Below are 21947 nucleotides of genomic sequence, written 5' to 3' on the forward strand. Positions count from 1 at the left end.
CTGCTGTGATCAGTTCTTTAATACCTACCTAGAATTTGTTCTGAAGATTTGGTCAAATGAGTTCAGTCCTTAGCATTTCAGGAATACGCATTACTTTTAATAGTTGATAATTACTGCTACAGTGGCCATTGGCACATTTCAGTTTGATTTTTTTGTCCCCTTGTAGGTTTCTTGCACCCCATGTAATATACCAATTGGACCCCCTGTGAGTGGCTATGCTCTTTACCAGCGTCACATTAAGGCCATGCATGAGTCAGCATTGCTGGAGGAACAGCGTCAGAGGCAAGAACAGATAGACTTGGAATGTAGAAGCTCTACAAGTCCGTGTGGTACTTCTAAGAGTCCAAACAGGGAATGGGAAGGTAAGTAGATGGAACCATCACTTCAAAGGGAGTCAAGCTGAACCCCAAGATAGTGTGTGTCCTTGGTGATCTGTGTTTTAATCAGCTTATTACATGTGTCCCTGACAGAGGAGTCCTTAAACTGATGCTGGTTATACTATTCAATACTGGTGACTACCAAAAGACAGCAGTAACATTGTTAATAGCATTCTAGCTAATATGAGTTTTCTGAATTCATTCTTCTGAGAGTAAAAAAAAAAAAACAACTGTGCTTTATCCTCCATTAATCTGACTTTTCAAGATAGAAACTGATGATCTGCTATTGAAGCATGTCACCTGTGGCTGTGTAATGCTCTGATGTGATGATGGAGGTACCTTTGTACCTTTGTAGCAACTGATTATTACCCTGACTCAGTCTTCAGCCTGTTAGATGTGTGGCCATGGGCAAAGATAGCAAAGATACTTAGTCTTTTTTTTTTTTAAAGATTTATTTATTATGTATACTACAGTGTTCTGTCTGTATGTATGCAGGCCAGAAGAGGGCACCAGACCTCATTACAGATGGTTGTGAGCCACCATGTGGTTGCTGGAAATTGAACTCAGGACCTCTGGAAGAACAGTCAGTGCTCTTAACCACTGAGCTATCTCTCCAGCCCGATACTTAGTCTTTTGTTGCTTTAGTTTTCTCATCAACAAGTGAAAACAAAAATATGTATTTATCTTGTTAGGGCCATAAAATAAAAGTCAATATTGTTACATAACATATGGCTTAGCTCTTACCTACAGTAGAGACTGCAGTAAAAAAACCTGTGCCTGCTGTATCATCACTTACTGTTTCAAATGATATTTGAATTGACTTACCCTGTTTTAGTTAGAGCATGATACATTTTTACTCTAATTTGAATTGGTAAATTCTAAATTTTAATAATTTGATATGGTTATAATTGGCACATGGGTGGTAAACTTTTTAAGTATGCTTAGAATATATAAATACTAAAATTGTCTATGACTGATTGAGAAGTATTTTGTAATACTTTATATAGACAAGAGCAATCACCTTTGCAAAGCCATGTGTGCCTGTTGAAAACTATTTAATGTAAAAGTCTGATTGTAGAGAAATCCTGCTGACTCCTCACTCCATGCTACACAGTGATGAGGTTTACTTACATAACATACAGAACCTCTTACGATAGACTTTTCTATATGAGCTTGTTATTGTCCTCAACGCAAATTGTTTTTTAATTATTATGCATGTGCTAGTATGTTGTGCATTTGAAGTTTGGAGGACAACTTTAAGGTATTCATCTTCTCCTTGCACAGTGGAATCTGGGGATAGAACTTAGGTCATCAGGCTTTCATAGCAAGCACTTTTATCTCCTGAGCCAGATCAGTAGCCCTTAAATATAAATCTCATGCAAGCAAAAATGTGAACTAGGGAAATAATACTAAGGCATGGAAAGAATACAAAGTAAATCTCTCTCCCTCGCTGCTAACCACTGAACCCAGTCCATGATGGGCAAGTGCCCTTCCACTAATTCACCCCTAGCTATAAGGAAATCTTTTTTTGTTATTGTTGTTATTTTTCCCCCTCTTCTCCCTTCCCTGCCTTTCTTTCCCTCCCTTCAGGATAGGGTTTCAGTATGTAGTCTATGCTGCCCTTGGATTCTCTATGTAGATCAAGCTGACCCTGAACTTAGAATTCACCTGCCCTAGCTTCCCAAGTGTATTTCAGGGCCATGTCATCATATCCCTCCTAAGTGAATTTTTCTTTAGTGAAGTAGTTGGGAATTTTGATGACTTTTACTTGAATTACATTTTGAGAATCTTTAATCCCTAGTTTTATAATCAATACAATGGGTACTTAGATGTTATATGCTGAAGGAATATATTAAGTGATCCACCCCTGCCAAGCAGTGGTGGCCCACACCTTTAATCACAGCCCTCAGAAGACAGAGACAGGTGTATCTCTAGTTCCGGGTCAGCCCCGACTACAGAGTAAGTTCTGGAATAGCCAATGCAACACAGAGAAACTCTGTCTTGAGGCACACCGCATCCCCAAAAAATCGTGATGTCCCTTTCTTCCTTCTACAGGGGATTTAACTTAGGCCACGTGTTCTAATTGGCATGTCATATCCTAGCCCTCAGAGATGGTTATCTTTTAAATATCACATATGACATAATCTATTAGTAAATTATAAAATAAAGGCCTGTTTGTTTATTTCTCATGTATCATTTATGATCTTTTTTTTTTTATTTTTCCTTTTTTCTCTTTTCTTTTTGACCCAAGGTTTCTCTGTAGCTTTGGAGCCTGTTCTGGAACTAGCTCTTGTAGACCAGGCTGGCCTCAAACTCACAGAGATCTGCCTGCCTCTGCCTCCTGAGTGCTGGGATTAAAGGCATGTGCCACCACCACCCTGCTTAGAATAGCATTTTTTACAGCACTCGGGAGGCAGAGGCAGGCGGATCTGTGTGAGTTCGAGGCCAGCCTGGTCTACAAGAGCTAGTTCCAGGACAGGAACCAAAAGCTATGGAGAAACCCTGTCTCAAAAATTCAAGAGAGAGAGAGAGAGAGAGAGAGAGAGAGAGAGAGAGAGAGAGAGAGAGAGAATAGCAGTTTTTAAAGGATAAAATAAAACTCAGAAAAAAAATGACATTCAGTTCAATCATTTGTTGATATCCTGCCAAAGCCTCACATTATTCATTTATTAATATGTGGGTAATTCTTATTGGATATCATAGTTTAGAATCTCAATATCTTTACAAACATCACTCTGTTTTTGACATATGTTGAGATAGAGTGGCCAGAGCTGATATGTTGAGCTTGATACTATAAGATGCATTTCTCTGCAGCTAATTCTTTGTCCTTTGTGCTTTAGATTTCAGTAGTGACTAAATTGTTTTTAAAAGATTTATTTATTATGTATACAGTGTTCTGTCGGCTTGTATCCCTGCAGACCAGAAGAGGGCACCAGATCTCCATTACAGATGAGTGTGAGCCACCACGTGGTTGCTGGGTATTGAACTCAGGACCTCTTGAAAAGCAGCCAATGCTCTTAACCTCTGAGCCATCTCTCCAGCCCAGTGCTGAATTTTTTTTTCTTTTTTCTTTTTTTTAAAAATATTTATTTATGTATTTATTAAGCATACAATGTTCTGCTGGCAAGGAAGATACCAGGTCTCATTTTAGATGGTTGTGAGCCACCATGTGGTTGCTGGGAATCGAACTCGGGACCTCTGGAAGAGCAGCCAGTGCTCTTACCCTCTGAGCCATCTCTCCAGCCCAGTGGCTGAATTTTTAATCATAATGTAGTGATCTTAAAATCAAAATTTAATGTTAAATTACTCTGACATTAAGGCTTTATAGTTTGATTCAGGATGGCTATACCAAGTGGGATCATTTTTTTATATTTTACATAAAGGCTTTATTTTGTTAACCCATCTAATGTATGCATTCAGTATTTTATTTCTACAAGCTGTGTATCTCTACTTTGGGGTTGTTTATAAATACTGTGTAGTAAGTGTCTGGGACACTCTTAGATATATTTTTAATGTTTGCATTTAAGTTACATCTGTATGGAAAACATGACAATTTCTTTTAAAGATTTATTTATTTATTTATTATATATGCAGTGTTATGGCTGCATGTATGCCTGCACACCAGATGGCACCAAATCATATTATAGATGGGTGTGAGCCACCATGTGGGTATTGGGAATTGAACTAAGGACCTCTGGAAGATCAACCAGTGCTCTTAGCCACTGAACTATCTCCTTTGTCCCATAACAGATGTTTTGAACCCACCTTCACAGATGAATCTATAGATTAAAAAAGAGCTGTAGTGTCAATTTATATGTAACATCAGCTCCTCAGGACAGTTCTGTTTGTAATTTCTAGTACTTGAAGGGTTAAGGCAGCAGGACTTTTCACAAGGTTGAGGCCATTGTGAATTACTTAGTGAGTTCTACCCCAGCTTGATCTACAGAGCGAGACCTTGTGCCAAAATAAATAAGTGAAAACCACACCATTATCACCATTAAAAAAACAAGCAGTTAAGTACTAGGGAATTCTGCTTGGATTAGGAGTGTGTTTACTTTGGCTGCTATACCTTCATTTGATTCTGTTGTTTTTGAAGTGAGATTGGTACAAACTTATTGTAGGCATGCTCCTTTTTAAATTATGCTTTTATCATCTGCAGAAAAAGGTTTTTTTTCTTATAAAGATTTATTTATTATGTATATAGCATTCTGTCTGCATGGATGTCTGCACACCAGAAGGGGGCACCAGATCTCATTACAGATAGTTGTGAACCACCATGTGGTTGCTGGGAATTGAACTCAGGACCTTTAGGAAGACCAGCCAGTGCTCTTAACCTCCGAGCCATCCCTCCAGCTCCCCAGAAAAAGGTTTTAAAAGTACTTTGTAGAGTCAGTTTTACCAGGTGGTGGTGGCACACTCTTTTAATCCCAGCACTCAAGAGACAGACGCAGGTGTGACTCTCTGTGAGTTTAAGGCCAGCCTGGTCTATAGAGTGAGTTCCAGGACAGCCAGGGCTACACAGAAAAAGCATGCCTCAAAAACAAACAACAACAAAAAGGATCATTTTCCACTGATGTTTAACCAGATTTACCTCTGATTCGCTTATAATTTCTAGTAAAGAAGCTTGGGCGTGTCGAGTGAGAAATTGTAATGCAAGTTTAATAAAATCTATCCAATAAGAATAGATTTTCTGCTTCTGTGCAACTAAAATATTTTGTTTTGTGTTTATTTTGTTACTTTATTTGTTTTGTTTTTTGGCTTCTGTATATTTTCTGATTGAAATCGATTTGGTTAGGACCATCTAAATATCCACCATTTTTTAAACAGATTTTTCTATATAGTTATAAATTATTTGAAATGTTAAACTATCCAGACTTTGAATTTTTAATATAATATTATGTTAAATCCTCTAGGAAAGAAGAAATAAATTGTTTATGTTCTTACACTAGTTAATCCTTTTGTTTCAGCCCCGAAGTATTGGGGTTATAGGCATGTAGTACCATGATCAGTATGAGTAGCATCATTTTGATGGATATTCCACAGGCGTCAGAAGTTCAGTAGCCTTCTAGTTCAAAGTCCCTCTTAATTTGCTTTGGTTGGGCTGTTAAGTGTGATTCTTTGGAGACCCAATTTCCTCATTTGAAAAAATCCATTAATTTCTTTGGTTGTGAGAGTTAAGTGAGACAATTTATTATATTGAATTTCCCAGTGAGAAATCCTGGTACTTAGAAATCATTAAACGAAAAACCGAATAATAGCGTGAGACTGATTCTGGCTAATGTACAGAAGGGAGCCGGCCCTGAACAGAAATCCTCCCCCCCCCCCCCCCAGCTTATATGGACTCAGGGCCCCAAGTCACACTTTGAACAGTTATCCATTGTTCTGCAGAGACAGAATTCCAAGGTTTGGTTGTTTGGACAGATGGGGAGATTTACAGTGTAAAGTATTGTCATAGTTACCTGAGACAGATCAGCCTGCTTTTCCTAGGCTGCTGGGGTCCTCTTGCCTGCAGGCAGAATTCTGCTGGGCCTGATTAGAGGCACAGGATGAATTAGCATTGTCCCCCCCCCCCCCCCAAACTGCTTGGCAGACGCAGTATTCCATTGTTAAACTTTACTTTTGTGGACTTAATGTTTTCTGAGCAAGTATGTTGATAACCCCTTTATAAGTTTAATACTTCCACTTCCTCCAAATTCATAGAAACCATGGTGTTTAACAGTTGAATATTAGTTGATATATAATTTTTGTTTCACATTTCTAAAGTACCTTAATCTGTAAAAGAATTGTTTGTGCCTGTGATAAGTCTTTATTTAAACTAAGTGGTGGTGGTGCGTGGCTTTAATTCCAGCGCTTGCAGACAGAGGCAGGTGAATTTTTGTGATTTTTGGGCTAGCTTGGTCTTCAGAGTGAGCTCCAGGACAACCAGGGCTACACAGAGAAACCCTGTCTTGAAAAAACAAAAAAGAAAAAGTTTTTATTTGAAAGCAGTTATGGACTTGAGTGGGAACTGCAAAGTGACCCACTATTAACATAGTATCGTATGGACAATAGCTTAGGTATTTAAAAGAAGACAAATTGCTATTTTGAATGGTAATATTATCCTAGAAAATGTAAAAGGAGCCTGGGAGATGGTCCAAAGATAAAAGTACCTTCCTCCCAAACTGGGTAACCAACCTATGGTTTGATTCCCAGAACCTGCCCAAAATCCCATGGGAGGTAATGATTGGAATCATCTGGAAGCCTACAAGCCAGCTAGCCTCTAGTGTGCAGCATGGCAGAAAAAGAGTCCTTGCCTTTACAAGGTTGAAGGCGAGGACTTCTGGAAGATGTTCTGTGACCTCCACATGCATTCTGTAACATGTATATACCAGTACACAATATCATAAATATAAATACATGAACAATTATATTAAATAACATTTTTAAAAGTATAAAAATTAACTGAGAATTATTTGAACCAAAAGGAAAGTTTTCTTAGAAAAAGTTATATTTTAGAAAACCTATATCTTTTCTGTGTATCTCAAGTATTTAATTGCACATATACATCTGTATATATGACAGATGATTTTCCCGGCAAGTGAACGTATAAGACCTAGAAATAGTTTTAATAAATGTGACAAATTATTTTTAATTCAACAATAATTCTCCTGTCCTTTATTCTTAAGTTAAATGTAATCCGAATGAAAATTCTGATTTTAAATGTAAATTTGTCTTGATAAACTGAATGTGGTGATACATATTTGTAATCCTCACATGACTTGGGAGGCCATGTCAAGAAAATTTTGAGTTTGAGGCCACCCAGGCCTACATATTAAAAGCCTGTTTTAAAAACATCAATACCAACAAAAAAAGGTGAAAGAATAAATGGATAATATTAGGAAATGAGGGCTGGGCGGTGGTGGCACTCGCCCTTAATCCCAGCAGAGGCAGACCTGGGCTACAAGAGCTAGTTCCAGGACAGGCTCCAAAACTACAGAGAAACCCTGTCTGGGATTAAAGGCATGTGCCACCACCGCCCGGCTCTATGTTCAGTTTTTTTTAACTGTTCAATTTTTTTTAACTGACGAAGGGTTTTAGATAAACTTTATCTGCCTTTGTTTGAAAATAATTCTTCTGTTTCTGATGTTTACTTTTTTTTTTAAATATTAGACAGCATCAATAAGCTAATTGAAATTCTCAGAGAACTGACCTGTAATTCAGGTCAGATTTGAATTCAGATTCCCTTGATAGTTCATTGTTTGTCTGTTGTAGTTTTATTGCATGTCAAAGCACTTGATTTTCTTTAAGACTTTTTTTTCTTTAAAGGTAAAAATTGTCATTGAATTTCTGAGGGTTTAAAATCTAAGGGAAGCATAGAAGATAGAGATTTAGTAGGATTCCATAACTTCTCTGTGGGTGGATTTGTCCACGGCAATTTTAGACCCTGTTTCTAGCATATAGATGGATCTGCCCTTGGATGGTGTGGGCTTGGTCCTTTCACACTTACTATTTTAATTTGGGGTACTTCCCTTATTGTGATAACTTTAACTTTCATAGGAAAATCAGTCGCCTATATGCCTTATGCTGAGGTCAAACGTGCTCTAGAACAGGAAGCACAGATGCACAGTACCGCAGCAAGGTCAGCCTCACCGTGTAGGCTCTCTCCAAGAGAAGTCAGTAAAGCCGCTTCACAGCCTGATATGAGTGCAGCCCGCTATAGTGTCCCTCCAGGTAAATATTACCTTTCTGCCCAGTGGCTGCAGGCCATCTACCCACAGGTGTTCACGTAGTGCTTTAATCTCATGAATGACCTGCTCTTCCAGGACATGTCTTTGCTCTCTTAGAATGATTTTTTTTGTTTTTCTGCATTCCATTATCCGTTTAACTCAGAGTCACTGGCCACCGAGAAAACTGTGTTGACCTTCTGTACTGTGAGTGGCTTTTCTCTTAACAGTACAACTACTTTGTAAAAACCCTTGAGACATCCTCCCCCTCAGAAATTCAAGTGTACTGTGAAAGTCAGAATCAGTAGATAGTTCTCAAAATTATGCAGCTACACAGAGGATGTGTATGTACTGGGTTGTCAGTCAGGTCTCCTACTGTGTGAAGCAGCAGGTACTTCTTGGAAGCTTCCTCATTCTCATTTCCATGTAAGTTTGAGATGGCGATGAAGAGAGACAAAGTCACTCATGGTGAACAGAGTAGTTGCTGACGTCAGCTTTGAATGCTGTGTGCTTTGAAAGAAATTGAATACATTTACCTCACAAATACCATTTGAGATTTGAGTATACTGATTGACAGAATTTTAAAAAGTGAAAATACTTGTGTTTAACTTTATCTGACATTTAGAATTTAATTTGCAATCTAAAGATTCAGGAATCCTTACTGAGAACAGTAGCCTGTGCATACTAGAAATTGACCATTTTAAATGATTTTTCCCCCTTAAAAAGTCCTCCAACCTGCTCCACATCAAGTGATAACTAATCTTCCTGAAGGGGTTCGACTTCCAACAACGCGACCTACCAGACCACCACCTCCTCTCATCCCATCGTCTAAAACTACAGCAGCATCAGAAAAACCATCTTTTATAATGGGAGGGTCCATCTCACAGGTAAACTGGTTTTTCTTTATAGCAGATTTCTGTTGAATGTTGCTTCTGCTAGCCCCTTACCTCCTCTCATTTACTTATTAGTGTACTAATAAATAATCAGGTTCCTTCCCAGGCCATCTCTTCTCTGTCCTACTTTCTGTAGCCACGTGTTCACTTTCACTTTTTTAGGGCTCATATAAGCAGGATCATACACTATGCACTCTTTCCTGTTTGCCTTTTATCTCTGAGTAATGCTTTTAGGGATTTGGTCAAGTTTTTGTGGGTATTCAGTAGCCTTTTGATCATTAAATACTCCATTGTATGAATGTTTCATTTGTTAATCTCCTCTGTGGAGGGAAAACTGAGCTGTTTTGATTTAGGCTTCTTTACAAAGAAACAATTTTATGCTGGTTTCATTGTGAATGTATGTTTGGCTTTCTCTTACATTGTTAGGAGTGAAGTTGAGTTTCAAAAGTGATCCTGCAGCTGTGTCACCACCAGCATTGTATCAGGCTGAGGTTTCTTCTTCTATTCTTTGTTCCATTTATTATTATTGTTTTTTGTTTGTTTCATTTTAGGCATCCTTAGCTACTTCTAAGTAGATGTAGTCATATTTCATCATGGCTCTCATTTGTGTTTCCCTGAAAACAAATGATGTCACACACTTTCCATGTGCTCTTTGTCCGTGCTTGTATTTCTGCTTCTCTGACATGGCTATTGACTGAGTATCCATATTCTGAATGTCTGAAACCTAAAATGTTCTAAAATGTAAAACTTTCTGAACATCCCATGCCATCACAAGTGGAAAATGTCACACCTGCTCTACTAAGAAAAACATAGTATAACCACAAGTGTACTAAAAGTGTTGTTTAAAATTCCTAGGTTTTTTTTTTTTTTTTTTTTTTTTTTTTTTTTTTTTTATGTGTGTGTGAGAGTTAGAGACAGACAGACCCACACTGGTTACAGTGCAGCTGTGGAGGCTGGAAGACAACTTGTGAGAGTCAGTTTTCTTCTACCATGTTGGTTCTGGGCATCCAATTCACACTGTTGGGTTTTATAGCAAGCACTTTGACCTACAGAGTTGTCTTGCTGATGGTTTTATTTATTTTGGGGGGACAAGGCCTTTTGTATTTCAGGTTTGTAGCCAAGAATGACCTTGAACCTTCACCTCCTGAATGTTAGCGTGACAGATGTGTGCCACCAGGCCTCTTTAAAACTGACTGATCTATATTCCCAGCTCCAGATGCTTTAAAATTTCTATGTTGATTAGACATGTATATACACTTACATATATGTTTTCATTGTATATGGCACTGTTGCACAGATATTTGCATATAATCATTGAACATTGAGCACATTCTTCATACTTCCTATTTACAAGCTTTATAGATTTGGCTTTTATTTTGGTGCATGTGATCGATCAGTCAGAGACTGGTTTCTTCATTGTAGTGGTGTGGAAATCAGTATTCACTTCTTGTCTGGATTTCTACTTTGAGCAGCAGCGTGGTTGACAGAGTTTCCTTTCTCTCTTTCGATTGCCCTGCTTGTCTTTTCTTGGATCTGTATCTGCACTTGGAGTTGTTCTGTGGATCTGTTTGTCTACTTTTCATGTTATTAGATATAGTCTTGATGATTGTCATGTTATACTGTATAATTACTTAGTGTATCTCTCTTTTTTTTAAATATTTATTTATTTGTTATGTATACAATAGTCTATCTGTGTGTATGCCTGCAGGCCAGAAGAGGGCACCAGACCTTATTACAGATGGTTGTGAGCCACTATGTGGTGGCTGGGAATTGAACTCAGGACCTTTGGAAGAGCAGGCAATGCTCTTAACCACTGAGCCATCTCTCCAGCCCCTTAGTGTATCTCTTGTAGTGTTTTTATTTTTCTGGTCATTTTATATCCTTTATCATGTTCATATAAATTATATAATTTGTTTTTCAATTTTGTAAAAAGCCAACTAGAGTTTTGGGTGAGATTACATTAAACTTAGAAATCAGTTCAGATAGGAATAGTTTGTTTAATAATCTTGAGTCTTCTAATCTATAAACATATACACTTCATTTTTCTAGGTCTTTATTGCTAATTCCTGTTTAAAGTGTTTCGTTGTTTCTTCTTTAGAAGTGATGTGCATATCCTGTTTATTTTGTGTTATTTCATTAATTTATTGTATTCTGTGGTTTGTTCTCCCTTCCTTCCTTCCTTCCTTCCTTCCTTTCTTCCTTCCTTTCCAGTGCCTTTTACTATGTATCCTTTGTTTTCCTGGGAACTGAATGTGTAGACCAGGGTGGCCTTGAACTCATAGTGAGCTGCCTGTCTTTGCCTCCCAAGTGCTGAGATTAAAGATGCGCACCAACAGCCAGGCAATTTTAACGTATTCCTTGTTTTCATAAGTTCTTGTCTATTACAGGCATGAGTGAGGATATTATAAGCTTGGTTCCAGACCATCCCAGAAAGCAAATGTTTCAGTGAACAAGGTCATAAGAAGTTTTTAATTTTTCAGTATATATAAAACATATTTATACTGTATGTACTCTAATTAGTTAAGTATGCAACAGTATTATATCTAATAAAAGAATATGTGTACCTTGCTGGGCAGTGGTGGCACACACCTATAATCCCAGCAGTTGAGAGGCAGAGGTAGGTAGATCTCTGAGTTCAGGTCAGCTTGGCTACATAAAGAAACCCTATTTTTGAAAACAAAACAAAACAAATTTAAAACTAGACATAGTTATGTATACCTTTAATCCTCAGCATGCTGGAGGCTATGGCAATAGAATCACAGGTTTGAGGCCAGCCTGAATTAATAGGGATACTGTATTTAAATAAGTCAAAATAAGGTAGATACTTCATTACTTAAGAAAATGCCAGCAGTCTTGTGGTGTTGCAGTAATGGTACTGACAGACTCACATACCTTAAACTTAAAACTTCAGCTTCACAAAAACGCAGCACAGTGTCAAGGAAGCACAGAAAGTGGAGCAGCAGAGTAGTATTGGCATATAGAAATAGTATCCCTGTCCTTTTGTTTCATTAAAGTGTGCATGAACGTCTGTTGTTGATCTAAGAAGTAAAACATTCAGTGTTTTACTCTGTCTCCGGGGTCCTTTTCTGGGGAGTGAATATGTTTATTTCCATTCTTAAGCATTATTTTGTTTGTTTCTCTTTGTTTTTACACAGAGTTTCATTTCTGGCTTAGGCAAGCATGAAACTCTATTGTCTAAGCTGCTCTCAGCTCTCCTTGCTTCAGTCTCCCAAGTGCCGGGTTATAGGTGTACATCACCATACTTGACCTGCAGTTATACCTGCCAATTCTAGAATTTCTGGGTTTTTTTTCATGCTTTCTTCCTCTGTGTTGTATTTTATAGTTTGTTAGATATTGTTCTTGATCTTCCCTTTAGTTCTCTGTCTAATCGTTGTCTAATAAATTTAAAGGTTGCTGTTTTATTTCAACTGTATGGTTCACTTTTTTGCATATCTTCTAACTTTTTGTCAAATATACATTTAATTTTTCTTACATTTATTTCCTATGTGGAGGTTAGGGACAATGTGTGGGAGTAGATTTCTTGCCTGTTAGCTTGTGGCCCTCGGGGAATCTCAGTTGAGTCCCCAGCTTGTAGAAAGCATCTTTGCTCACTGAGTCATCTTGCCAGCCACCAGGACTGCATGCTTTCAGTTAGATGTAGCTCACTCCCTGGGTTGTTGGAGCTTCTTTTTTGTTTTTTATTTGATTTTTTATTTGCTTTGTGGCTTTCAATAACTAATTTGTAAAGTTTATGTTATTTATGTATGTCCACTAAAGTATCTGCTTGGCAAACTAATGATTGTACAGAAATTTCCTTAAATGACCCAGAATCAGTCTTTCTTTCTTTTTTTTTATTGAGAAAAGGAGAAAAAAAAAAAAACAAGTTTCCACCTCCTCCCAGCCTCCCATTTCCCTCTTCCTCCTCCCACCCTTCTCCCCCTCCCCCCACTCCTTTCCCCCTCCCTCTCCAGTCCAAAGAGCAGTCAGGGTTTTCTGCCCTGTGGTAAGTCCTAGGTCCTCCCCCCTCTGTCCATATCTAGGAAGGTGAACATCCAAACTGGCTAGGCTCCCACAAAGCCAGCACATTGTGTAGGATCAAAACCCCGTGCCATTGTCCTTGGCTTCTCATCAGCCCTCATTGTTCGCCATGTTCAGAGAGTCCATGCTTTTTCAGTCACAGTCCAGCTGGCCTTGGTGAGCTCCCAGTAGATCAGCTCCACTGTCTCAGTGGGTGGGTGCACCCCTCGTGGTCCCGACTTCTTTGCTCATGTTCTCCCTCCTTCTGCTCCTCATTGGGACCTTGGGAGCTCAGTCCAGTGCTCCAGTGTGGGTCTCTGTCTCTATATCCATCCATCACCAGATGAAGGTTCTATGATGATATGCAAGATATTCGTCAGAGGTATCCCAGACCCAAAAAGATGAAAATGGGATGTACTCACTCATAATTGGTTTCTAGCCATAAATAAGGGTCACGGAGTCTACAATAGGTGAACCTAAAGAAGCTAAGTAAGAAGGTGAACCCAAGGAAAAACATACAGTTATCCTCTTGGCTAAGGGAAGTAGACAAAATTGCCGGGGAAAAAATTGGGATCTTGGGGGTGGGGTGGGATGGGGGTAAGGGAAGATGGGGAGAGAAAAGGTAGAAGGGAAGGTGGGGGGGGGGAATTGGGGAAACAGGAGGATTGGGATAAAGGAAGGTTGGATAGGGGAGCACGGAACCACAATTCTTAGTTAAGGGAGCCACTTTAGGGTGGGCAAAAGACTTGACCCTAGAGGGGCTCCCAGGAGCCCAAGCTGAGGTCCCCAGTTAGTTCCTTGGGCAGCTGAGGATAGGGAACCTGAAATGACCCTATCCTAGAGCAATACTGACGAATATCTTGCATATCACCAGAATCAGTCTTTCCTTGCTGTGGAGCTCTTTGTGGTATTGGATCATGCCTTGAGACTACTCTCAGCCTGTTGACAGCATGTCAGTCATAGATGAGAGCTCCTTAGTGCTTTGTTTAGGGTATGCAACGCCTTATGTGCACACAGAACTTTAGGTTCCGGGGGGAGGGGGGGTGTTGGCGCTTCTGAATTCTTGCCATTTTCATTGATGTTTTCTTTGCATTTGTAAGAGGTATAAAATATTGTTAATAACCTGCATTTTGAGTACCTTGTAGTAAATACTTTATCTAATTTGTTAATAATAAATATCTGTATGTTTATATGAGATTGTCAGAAGATATAGCTTATTCCCTTAGTTTTTCTAACTTAATAATCTATGCTGAAAATCTTCTTTTTTTCACAGTTACTTTGTAAAACTTTGAGTAGCAAAGATACAGCTTATTATAGATAAAAATGTGAGGATTGACTTTTAGTAAAGATAGAGTTTTGTGTAGTTTCTTGACTATTTTATTTACTTATTTTTTAGGGAACTCCTGGCACTTACTTGACTTCTCATAATCAGGCTTATACTCCAGAAGCAGCTAAGCCTTCAGTGGGATCAATCTCTCTTGGATTGCCACGGCAGCAGGAATCCACCAAGTCAGGTCAGTGAGAGGCCACAGTCCTGCCACATGTATTGTGATCATAATCAGCCATTCACTGGTCGGCCTCTTCATGTCTCTTTTGCTTTTGCCCTCAGCTCCTTTGACCTACATCAAGCAAGAAGAATTTTCTCCACGAAGCCAAAACTCACAACCTGAGGGCTTATTGGTCAGGGCACAGCATGAAGGTGTGGTCAGAGGTAATGCTGTGTGCAGCTTGAAGGTTGTGTTAAATCTTGCTTCTAGTAAACTTACTAAGTTAGTCATTAAAAAATAATTTTTTTGTAGGGATGTCCTAAGTTGTAGCAACAATGATACTGGCCTTGGAATTGCTGTGTAGCCAAGTCTGGACTTTGATTCTCAATTCTCCTACCTCAGCCAAAGTGGATGATAGATGAATACAACCAGCTTAGTCATTAATATATTCTAATGATAAGATTCTTTTAAGTTACTGATTTTCACATTAACTTTTTTGCTTTCATGTAAAATTAATTGTAAAAGTTTGAAATTTGATGGGCATATAGCACCACTAGAACAAAAACAAAGCTAAATCCAGAAAACCCCACCAAACTCAGAAGCTATTTATGACAGCAGTCATGTTTTAATAATATATTTATTCTGTTATTTCATATATGCATATAATTTTTTTAAAATCATATGCCCACCAACAACTTTTCTCAGTGGGCCCCTCTAGATTTCAGGTCCTCTACTGCTGCGCCCCCCCCCTTTTATATAATCCAAAATACATTGCTGCCTATATATGAATGTGTGTGGTTCCATCCACTGGAGGAACATGGGCAACCTACACATGGCCCCAGTCCCCTAAAGAAAAATGGCAGTCCTTCCCCTAGCAGCCATCAACTGCCAGTAGCTGCTCAGTTAGGGATAGGCCCTCAGGATCACATCCTCCTAACGTGCTAGAATTCTGACTGGCTTCATCTTTTCAGGTCATGTGCTGGTAGCCATCACTATTGTGAGTCCATGTGTGCAGTAACCCTTCACAGCACTGCTCCCTGGATGCTGGCTCTCATATGCTTTCCATCCCTTCTTCCAGCATGTGCCCTGAGCCTGTAGGGGAGAAGGATGCCATAGACATTCCAGTTAGGACTTGGCCCTCATGGTCAATCATTCTCGCACTTTGACCATAGCATTCACACTCTGTAGACCAGGCTGGCCTGGAACTCACAGAGATCCGCCTGCCTCTGCCTCCCGAGGGCTGGGATTAAAGGTATGCGCCACCACCGTCCAGCATAAGGAAAGCTTTTCTGATTACGGTTATGAGCAGCCCAAGTCTGTGGATGTGATAATTTTATCATGCAGTTTGAACAGTCCTTTTTAAATCATTATGATATTATTTGACCCATACATGTCATTAAAACAATTTTTGTTATCCTCTCCTACATTCTGCTGTGTGAGAACTGGTGTTGGGGAGTGTGGCTGTCTGGAAGAAGCCAATGAGTTACTGATGGTTTTGGTTTTATTCAGGCACTGGAGGTGCTGTCCAAGAAGGAAGTATAACTCGGGGAACTCCAGCCAGCAAAATCTCAGTGGAGAGCATTTCATCGTTGCGGGGCTCTATTACCCAGGTCAGTGTGATCACTGCAATCTCCAGCATACAGAATAGTACTAAGAAAAAGCTAGACATCCCAAGCGTTTTAGTTGTTACCGCAGTGCTGTTCTGTAATTTGTTGTTCATTATTCTTTGTTTATGAATTCAGCTCTCAATATAATAAACCTCGGGTCTGCAGACCATTTTCAGAAAGACATTCCTGCTGCATTTTAACCATAAGCCATATTATCTATAATTTAATTCTCAAAACATCACTCATTTGCAAACAGGCAAAAGAAACTTTGAAGTTGTTATAGTCCTTAATGTCTTCCTGGCAAAATTTTTTACCATGTGCTCAGATTAAATAGATACCTAGAAGAAAACAATTAAATGCTTGTTTTTGATCTTTGTAAAAAAGCATATTTATGATCTCAGTATGAAAACTGCCATCCTCAAATTCATTGTGGAACAAAGGATGCACCAGAAATAAAATATATTCTGTCTTGAAGCTAAACAGAATCCCAATTTTGATTAATGGAAGGTGTTTCTTTTCTTAGATATATATTAATATTGTGCCTGGACGTTGATTGCAGACTAAAACTTTCCTCTTCCCAGAATTCTCGTTTCCTTGCTTCTACTTCCTTCAAGGCTACTGGCCAATCAGTGTTTTATTTAAAATATAAGTGACAGGGTACAGACAGACCATTGTCTCACAGCACCTCTGCTTGCTTCTAGCAAACAGAGCAAGAAGCTGCGTTAAACTCTGTTTGTGTGTGTGTGTGTGTGTGTGTGTGTGTCTAGAATTGCTTTTCAAGCTCTCTAAGGTATTATATGGATATAGTCGACCACGTTGGCATGCCAATCTGTAGTAGTAGGCTGCTTGTTTTGTTCCCAGCTGCTATGCCCTGAAATAACCACACAGAAACTGTATTAATTAAATCACTGCTGGGCCTATTAGCTCTAGCTTTTTATTGGCTTTGCTTTCTTTGAAAAGGTACTGGACTCTCAGGTTATACTTTTCCAAGTATTTTGTTGTTCTTTTGAGCATAAATGACTCTGGGTGCTTGTGTGTGCTTTGATGGCAGGGTACCCCAGCTCTGCCCCAGGCTGGTATACCAACAGAAACTTTGGTGAAGGGGCCTGTTTCCAGGATGCCTATTGAAGAAAGCAGTCCTGAGAAGGTCAGAGAGGAAGCTGCATCCAAAGGCCATGTTATTTATGAAGGCAAAAGTGGACACATCTTATCATATGATAGTAAGTACTGTTTATTCACTGATGCCAGTCTTATAATGTAGGATTGAAAACAGGGTCTAATTTTCTTACTTGCTTGCTATGGGTAAGTTAGTTTACCTTTGCAGACCTATGTTTTCTCCCTCTGAAAGGAGCTATTCTGTGAAGAATCAATTTAGACAGTTAAAAGAGTCATAACAGTGCAGTGCACAGACGAAGTGTCTTGTATGTGACAGCTGATGTCAGTGACTGCTCATTCTTTAACCTGGGGAAAGAATCTTCATTTAACTTGAATGGAATAGCTTCTATTTTAATAGGGGGTCATACATTTTTAAGGTTAAGACTTGCCAGGCACTTTTGGCACACACCTTTAATCCCAAAACTCAAGAAAAGCAGAGACAGGTATATCTCTGTGACTTTAAGGCCTGGTCTACAGAGTGAGAGCCAGGGCTATACAGTAAAACTCTCTCAAAAAAAGAAAAGTAATTATTAAAAAAGAAAAAAGAACTAAGTAATAGGTATCTGATAATCATGAAAAGAATGTTGGGTTAAAACTCTACTTAACAAAACTGCATTATGTGTGTGTTCATCCATCTGTCCCCAACCATCTGTCTTCTCTTTAGATCTTTGAGTGTGCTCTCAAAGGATGGCTCTAATGTCTGCTGCATACACCAACCGCAGGGCTAAGTTTTGAGAATTCTTACTTTGTAACCTTGAAATACTGATTAGCCATGTTTTATGTTTGTCTCAGATATAAAGAAATGAGCACAATGCCTGTTGTTTCATAATCCACAATAGCCTCGTTTCTTATTTTAACAGATTTAGCATATTTTGATGAACATTTTACTTTGGGAAGAGGGAATGAAATTAATGTACATTGCTTAAGCTAGAAATCTGGACATCTTTCTTTTCCCTTTCCTTTCCATGTCCAACAAATCACAAAATCATTTATATTGTTTCCTAAGGCTTTGGAATCAATTCCTTACTGTTCCTCCCTGCATCCATTGCCTTTTGTCTATACTGCTTAGGATATACTAACTTACCTGGAGTAACCGTCATGCTTCCTGCTTTACTTTCTGTGACCTTAAGGGCAACTATAAGTTCCATCCCATGGTTTCATCTCTCTCAGCAATCTGCTTTTGCTTATTCCTTCAGATTTTTTGATTGCCAGTTTCCCTTAGCTGTCTAAAGCTTTCTGCCTAACTCCATTCTCCACATTGGCTTTGTACCGAGCCGACGGATGTTCCTTTAAGATAGCATGCTCTGCATTCTTGAGATCTGAGCCTATTCCTGCTGCCTGTGCCCTTGTTTCTTCCTTTTATATTTGAAATTAGCATCTCTTACTTGTCCTTTGTTTTCAGATGATGCATTGCTTTTTCTAGGCAGCCGTTGCTGACAGTCAAATTTCTGTACCACCATTCTCACAGCATACTGTAATTTTCCTTTCCTAATATGTATTACATTGGACAGTAAGGACTTATTATTAATTTTGTTAGGACTTTTTATTTATGTGCCTGTATTTGCACAATTCATGTGGGTTCCTGCAGAAGCCAGAACAGGGTGTCAGACACCTGTAGCTGGAGTAGTTGTGAGCCTCATGATATAGGTGCTGGGACCAAACTCAGATCCTGTGGGAGAATAGTAAGCACTCTTACTTGTGGACCCACATTTCCAACCAGGGCATATTTTGTACTCACTACATTGGAAGTTTCATGAGAAAAGGGACTTAATTTGTTAACCGTATCTGGATACCTAGCCTTTGTCTGGCACGCAGGCACCATTCAGTTGACTTAACTTCAGTGAATAAAAGGTTTTCATGGATGTTGTCTATAGAAATATATGTTAGAAGAAGTTTTTGTTTGTTTTGTTTGGAGTGGAGTGTCACTGTGCAGCCCTAGCTGACCTGGAGTTCACTATGTAGATCAGTCTAATCTCAAATTCATAATGATCCATCTGCCTTTGCCTTAAGAGTGCTGGGATCAGGTTGTTTTTATAAGACTAATATTAAGCTGACCTAATTTACTGTGCATTATAGATAGGTTTAGGTCCCTGAATAATTCTTGTTTCTGTATTGTGCAGATATTAAGAATGCCCGAGAAGGTACTCGGAGTCCAAGAACAGCTCATGAAATCAGTTTAAAAAGAAGCTATGAGTCAGTGGAAGGAAATATAAAGCAAGGGATGTCAATGAGGGAGTCTCCTGTATCAGCACCATTAGAGGGTAAAGTGTTATCCAGACGCATTTAATTTTGTGTAATAGTTTTGTGTGCTACATTGAATTTAATCTCTAGCATTTCTACCTGAAATTCATTAATATAATTTTAAATCTATATCATTGAATGAATCATGCAGCACTTCCAAATAGAAGTAATGACCACTGAATGTAATGACCACAGCAGAGGTCACTATTGTAGAATTATCTCCTGATTCAGTGAATTTAAGAATATAAAACCTGTGGGAGTAGAGGCAGAATATAAAACGTGTTTTGAGAATTTCTTTTTAATACATGAGATAAAGTGATACATAATATAGAGCAGGGACATAGGTTTTACCTTTAGCTGAACTTTTCCTGGAGTATTTTTCTGTGCTTGTCTCTTCAACTGGAATTTAGAGGATTGTACATATATCCATCATTGTAAACAGACTATAAACCACTGTCCAACTTGGTGCTATTTGTGTTATGCATTCAATTTTGGATCACTGGTTTGGTTTACTTTTAAATCTTAAACTGTGTCTTAGTTATGGTTTCTGTTGGTGTGAAGAGGCACCAAGACCACAGCAGTTCTTATAAATGAAAACATTTAATTGGGGGGCTGACTCTGGAGGCCATACCTATTCAAATCACCACAACCTGCCTCAGATAATTTAATCAAGATTAAGCATGCCCTAATTTTCTCAATTATATTTTGTTTTTTGGTTTTTCGAGACAGGGATTCTCTGTAGCTTTGGAGCCTGTCCCAGAACTAGCTAATGTAGACAAGACTAACCTCAAACTCACAGAGATCTGCCTGCCTCTGCCTCCTGAGTGCTGGGATTAAAGGCGAGCGCCACTACCGCCCAGCTAATATAGTTTCTCTATTTAAAAACAACAACAACAAAAAATGAAACAAAACATCATCTGTGGCTATAGAGATGGCTCGGGGGTTAAGATTAAGTACTGCTTGCCTGCCGGGCGGTGGTGGCGCACGCCTTTAATTCTAGTACTCAGGAAGCAGAGGCAGGTGGGTCTCTGTGAGTTCGAGGCCAGCCTGGTCTACAAGAGCTAGTTCCAGGACAGGCTCCAAAGCTACAGAGAAACCCTGTCTCGAACAAAAAAATCACGTGTCGTTTGCCAAAACCAGTGGTTTTGAAAATAGTGTACCACTATTACACAGTGAACCCAAAGTAGGCTTTTCAGCCAGATGGGTTAGCCACTGAATCCTGGGTTTCTGTGTGACTCTGCCCCTCCAACCTTGGGTTTACAGACCCATTCCATGTCATGCAAGGGTTCTGAATTCAGTTTGTCATGCTCATACAGAGGGCACTTTACCCACTGAGCCATCTTCCCAGCCTCAGTGTGAAATTTCTTTGGATATTATTTTAAAACTCCTTATTTGGGTATGTATATTTCATTTATTTTCTCTAATTCTATAGTGTCCATATTTCTTATTTTCTTTTTTCCCAGGTATATTCAAAGTTGACCAGTGATTTTTCAACTAAGATGCATTCAGAGTTTAGATTCCCAGGAGTAGGAGAAAGGGTTGTGAATGTTTTACCTGTTGCTGATTGAGAAACTGGAACAGTGGCTTCTGTAATGTCTGCACTAGTTCATACCCTACCATCAAGTGCCCTCCTTTAATCCCAGCACTCGGGATGCAGAGGCAGGTCGATCTCAGTGAGTTCAAGGCCAGGATAGTCAGGACTGTTACAGAAAGAAACTCTGTCTCAACACCCCCCCCCCCCATTCTTTCCTCCCTCCCCAATACATTCTTTCCAGCATTGTAATTGTTTATGGAATTCATTCTGGCAGGGGTGAGATAGATCTCAAAATAGTTTTAATTTGTATTTCCCTTATGGCTTAAGGATGTTGTACACTTAAAATATGTATTGGCCACTGCCGGGTGGTAGCTCATGTCTTTAGTCCTAGGAAGCAGAAGTAGGTGAATCTCTGTGAGTTCCAGGGCAACCTGGTCTACCGAGTGAATTCCTCGAGAACTAGGGCTACATAGAGAAACCCTGTCTCAAACAAAACAAACAAACAAACAAACACACACACACACACACACTGTTGTCCATATTTTCTCCTTTGAGACCACTCTGTAAGCTCTCAGCCTACTTTTTGATTATGTAGTTCAGAGTTTTCGTATGTTCTTCATGGTACTTTTCTTGGATCCATAGTTGGCAAAGGTTTTTCTCGCATTCTGTGGGCTACCTCTTCACTTGTAATGATCCTTTTTTTGTCAGGTCTTGTTTGTCAATAATTGTCTTTTTTCCTTAGTAACCCAAGTCTTATTTAGAAAGTCCTTACCTGTGCCTGTATCTTGAATTATTTTCCTCTCTTTTTCTTCTAGCATTTTCAGTTTCAGGTCTTATGTTTTGATTGTTGATCCATTTAGAGTTGATATTTGTGCCAGGTTAGAGGTCATTCAGATGGTTATCCAGCTTCCTGGCGCCATTTGTTTAAGGGAC

The 21947-nt window shown here is 39.1% G+C and overlaps 1 protein-coding gene across 22 annotated transcripts in view; it reads left to right on the forward strand.

The window, feature by feature from the left end:
- Window positions 1-21947, forward strand: part of Ncor1 (nuclear receptor corepressor 1) — a 151723-nt gene that overhangs the window by 99625 nt on the left and 30151 nt on the right. For 14 of the 22 annotated variants that reach the window (XM_041663823.1, XM_041663822.1, XM_041663828.1 and 11 more), the window contains 8 exons: window positions 167-362; window positions 7914-8087; window positions 8807-8967; window positions 14387-14504; window positions 14600-14701; window positions 15987-16087; window positions 17136-17304; window positions 19360-19500. In XM_041663823.1, the coding sequence (XP_041519757.1) occupies window positions 167-362; window positions 7914-8087; window positions 8807-8967; window positions 14387-14504; window positions 14600-14701; window positions 15987-16087; window positions 17136-17304; window positions 19360-19500 (1162 nt within the window). The remainder of the gene's footprint in view (window positions 1-166; window positions 363-7913; window positions 8088-8806; window positions 8968-14386; window positions 14505-14599; window positions 14702-15986; window positions 16088-17135; window positions 17305-19359; window positions 19501-21947) is intronic. The other 8 variants (XM_041663836.1, XM_041663841.1, XM_041663838.1 and 5 more) reach the window with 2 other exon arrangements.

This window comes from Microtus oregoni, unplaced genomic scaffold, assembly GCF_018167655.1.
Source record: "Microtus oregoni isolate MIOR12 unplaced genomic scaffold, Mior012 000015F_ref0000493, whole genome shotgun sequence".
Lineage (NCBI taxonomy): Eukaryota > Metazoa > Chordata > Mammalia > Rodentia > Cricetidae > Microtus > Microtus oregoni.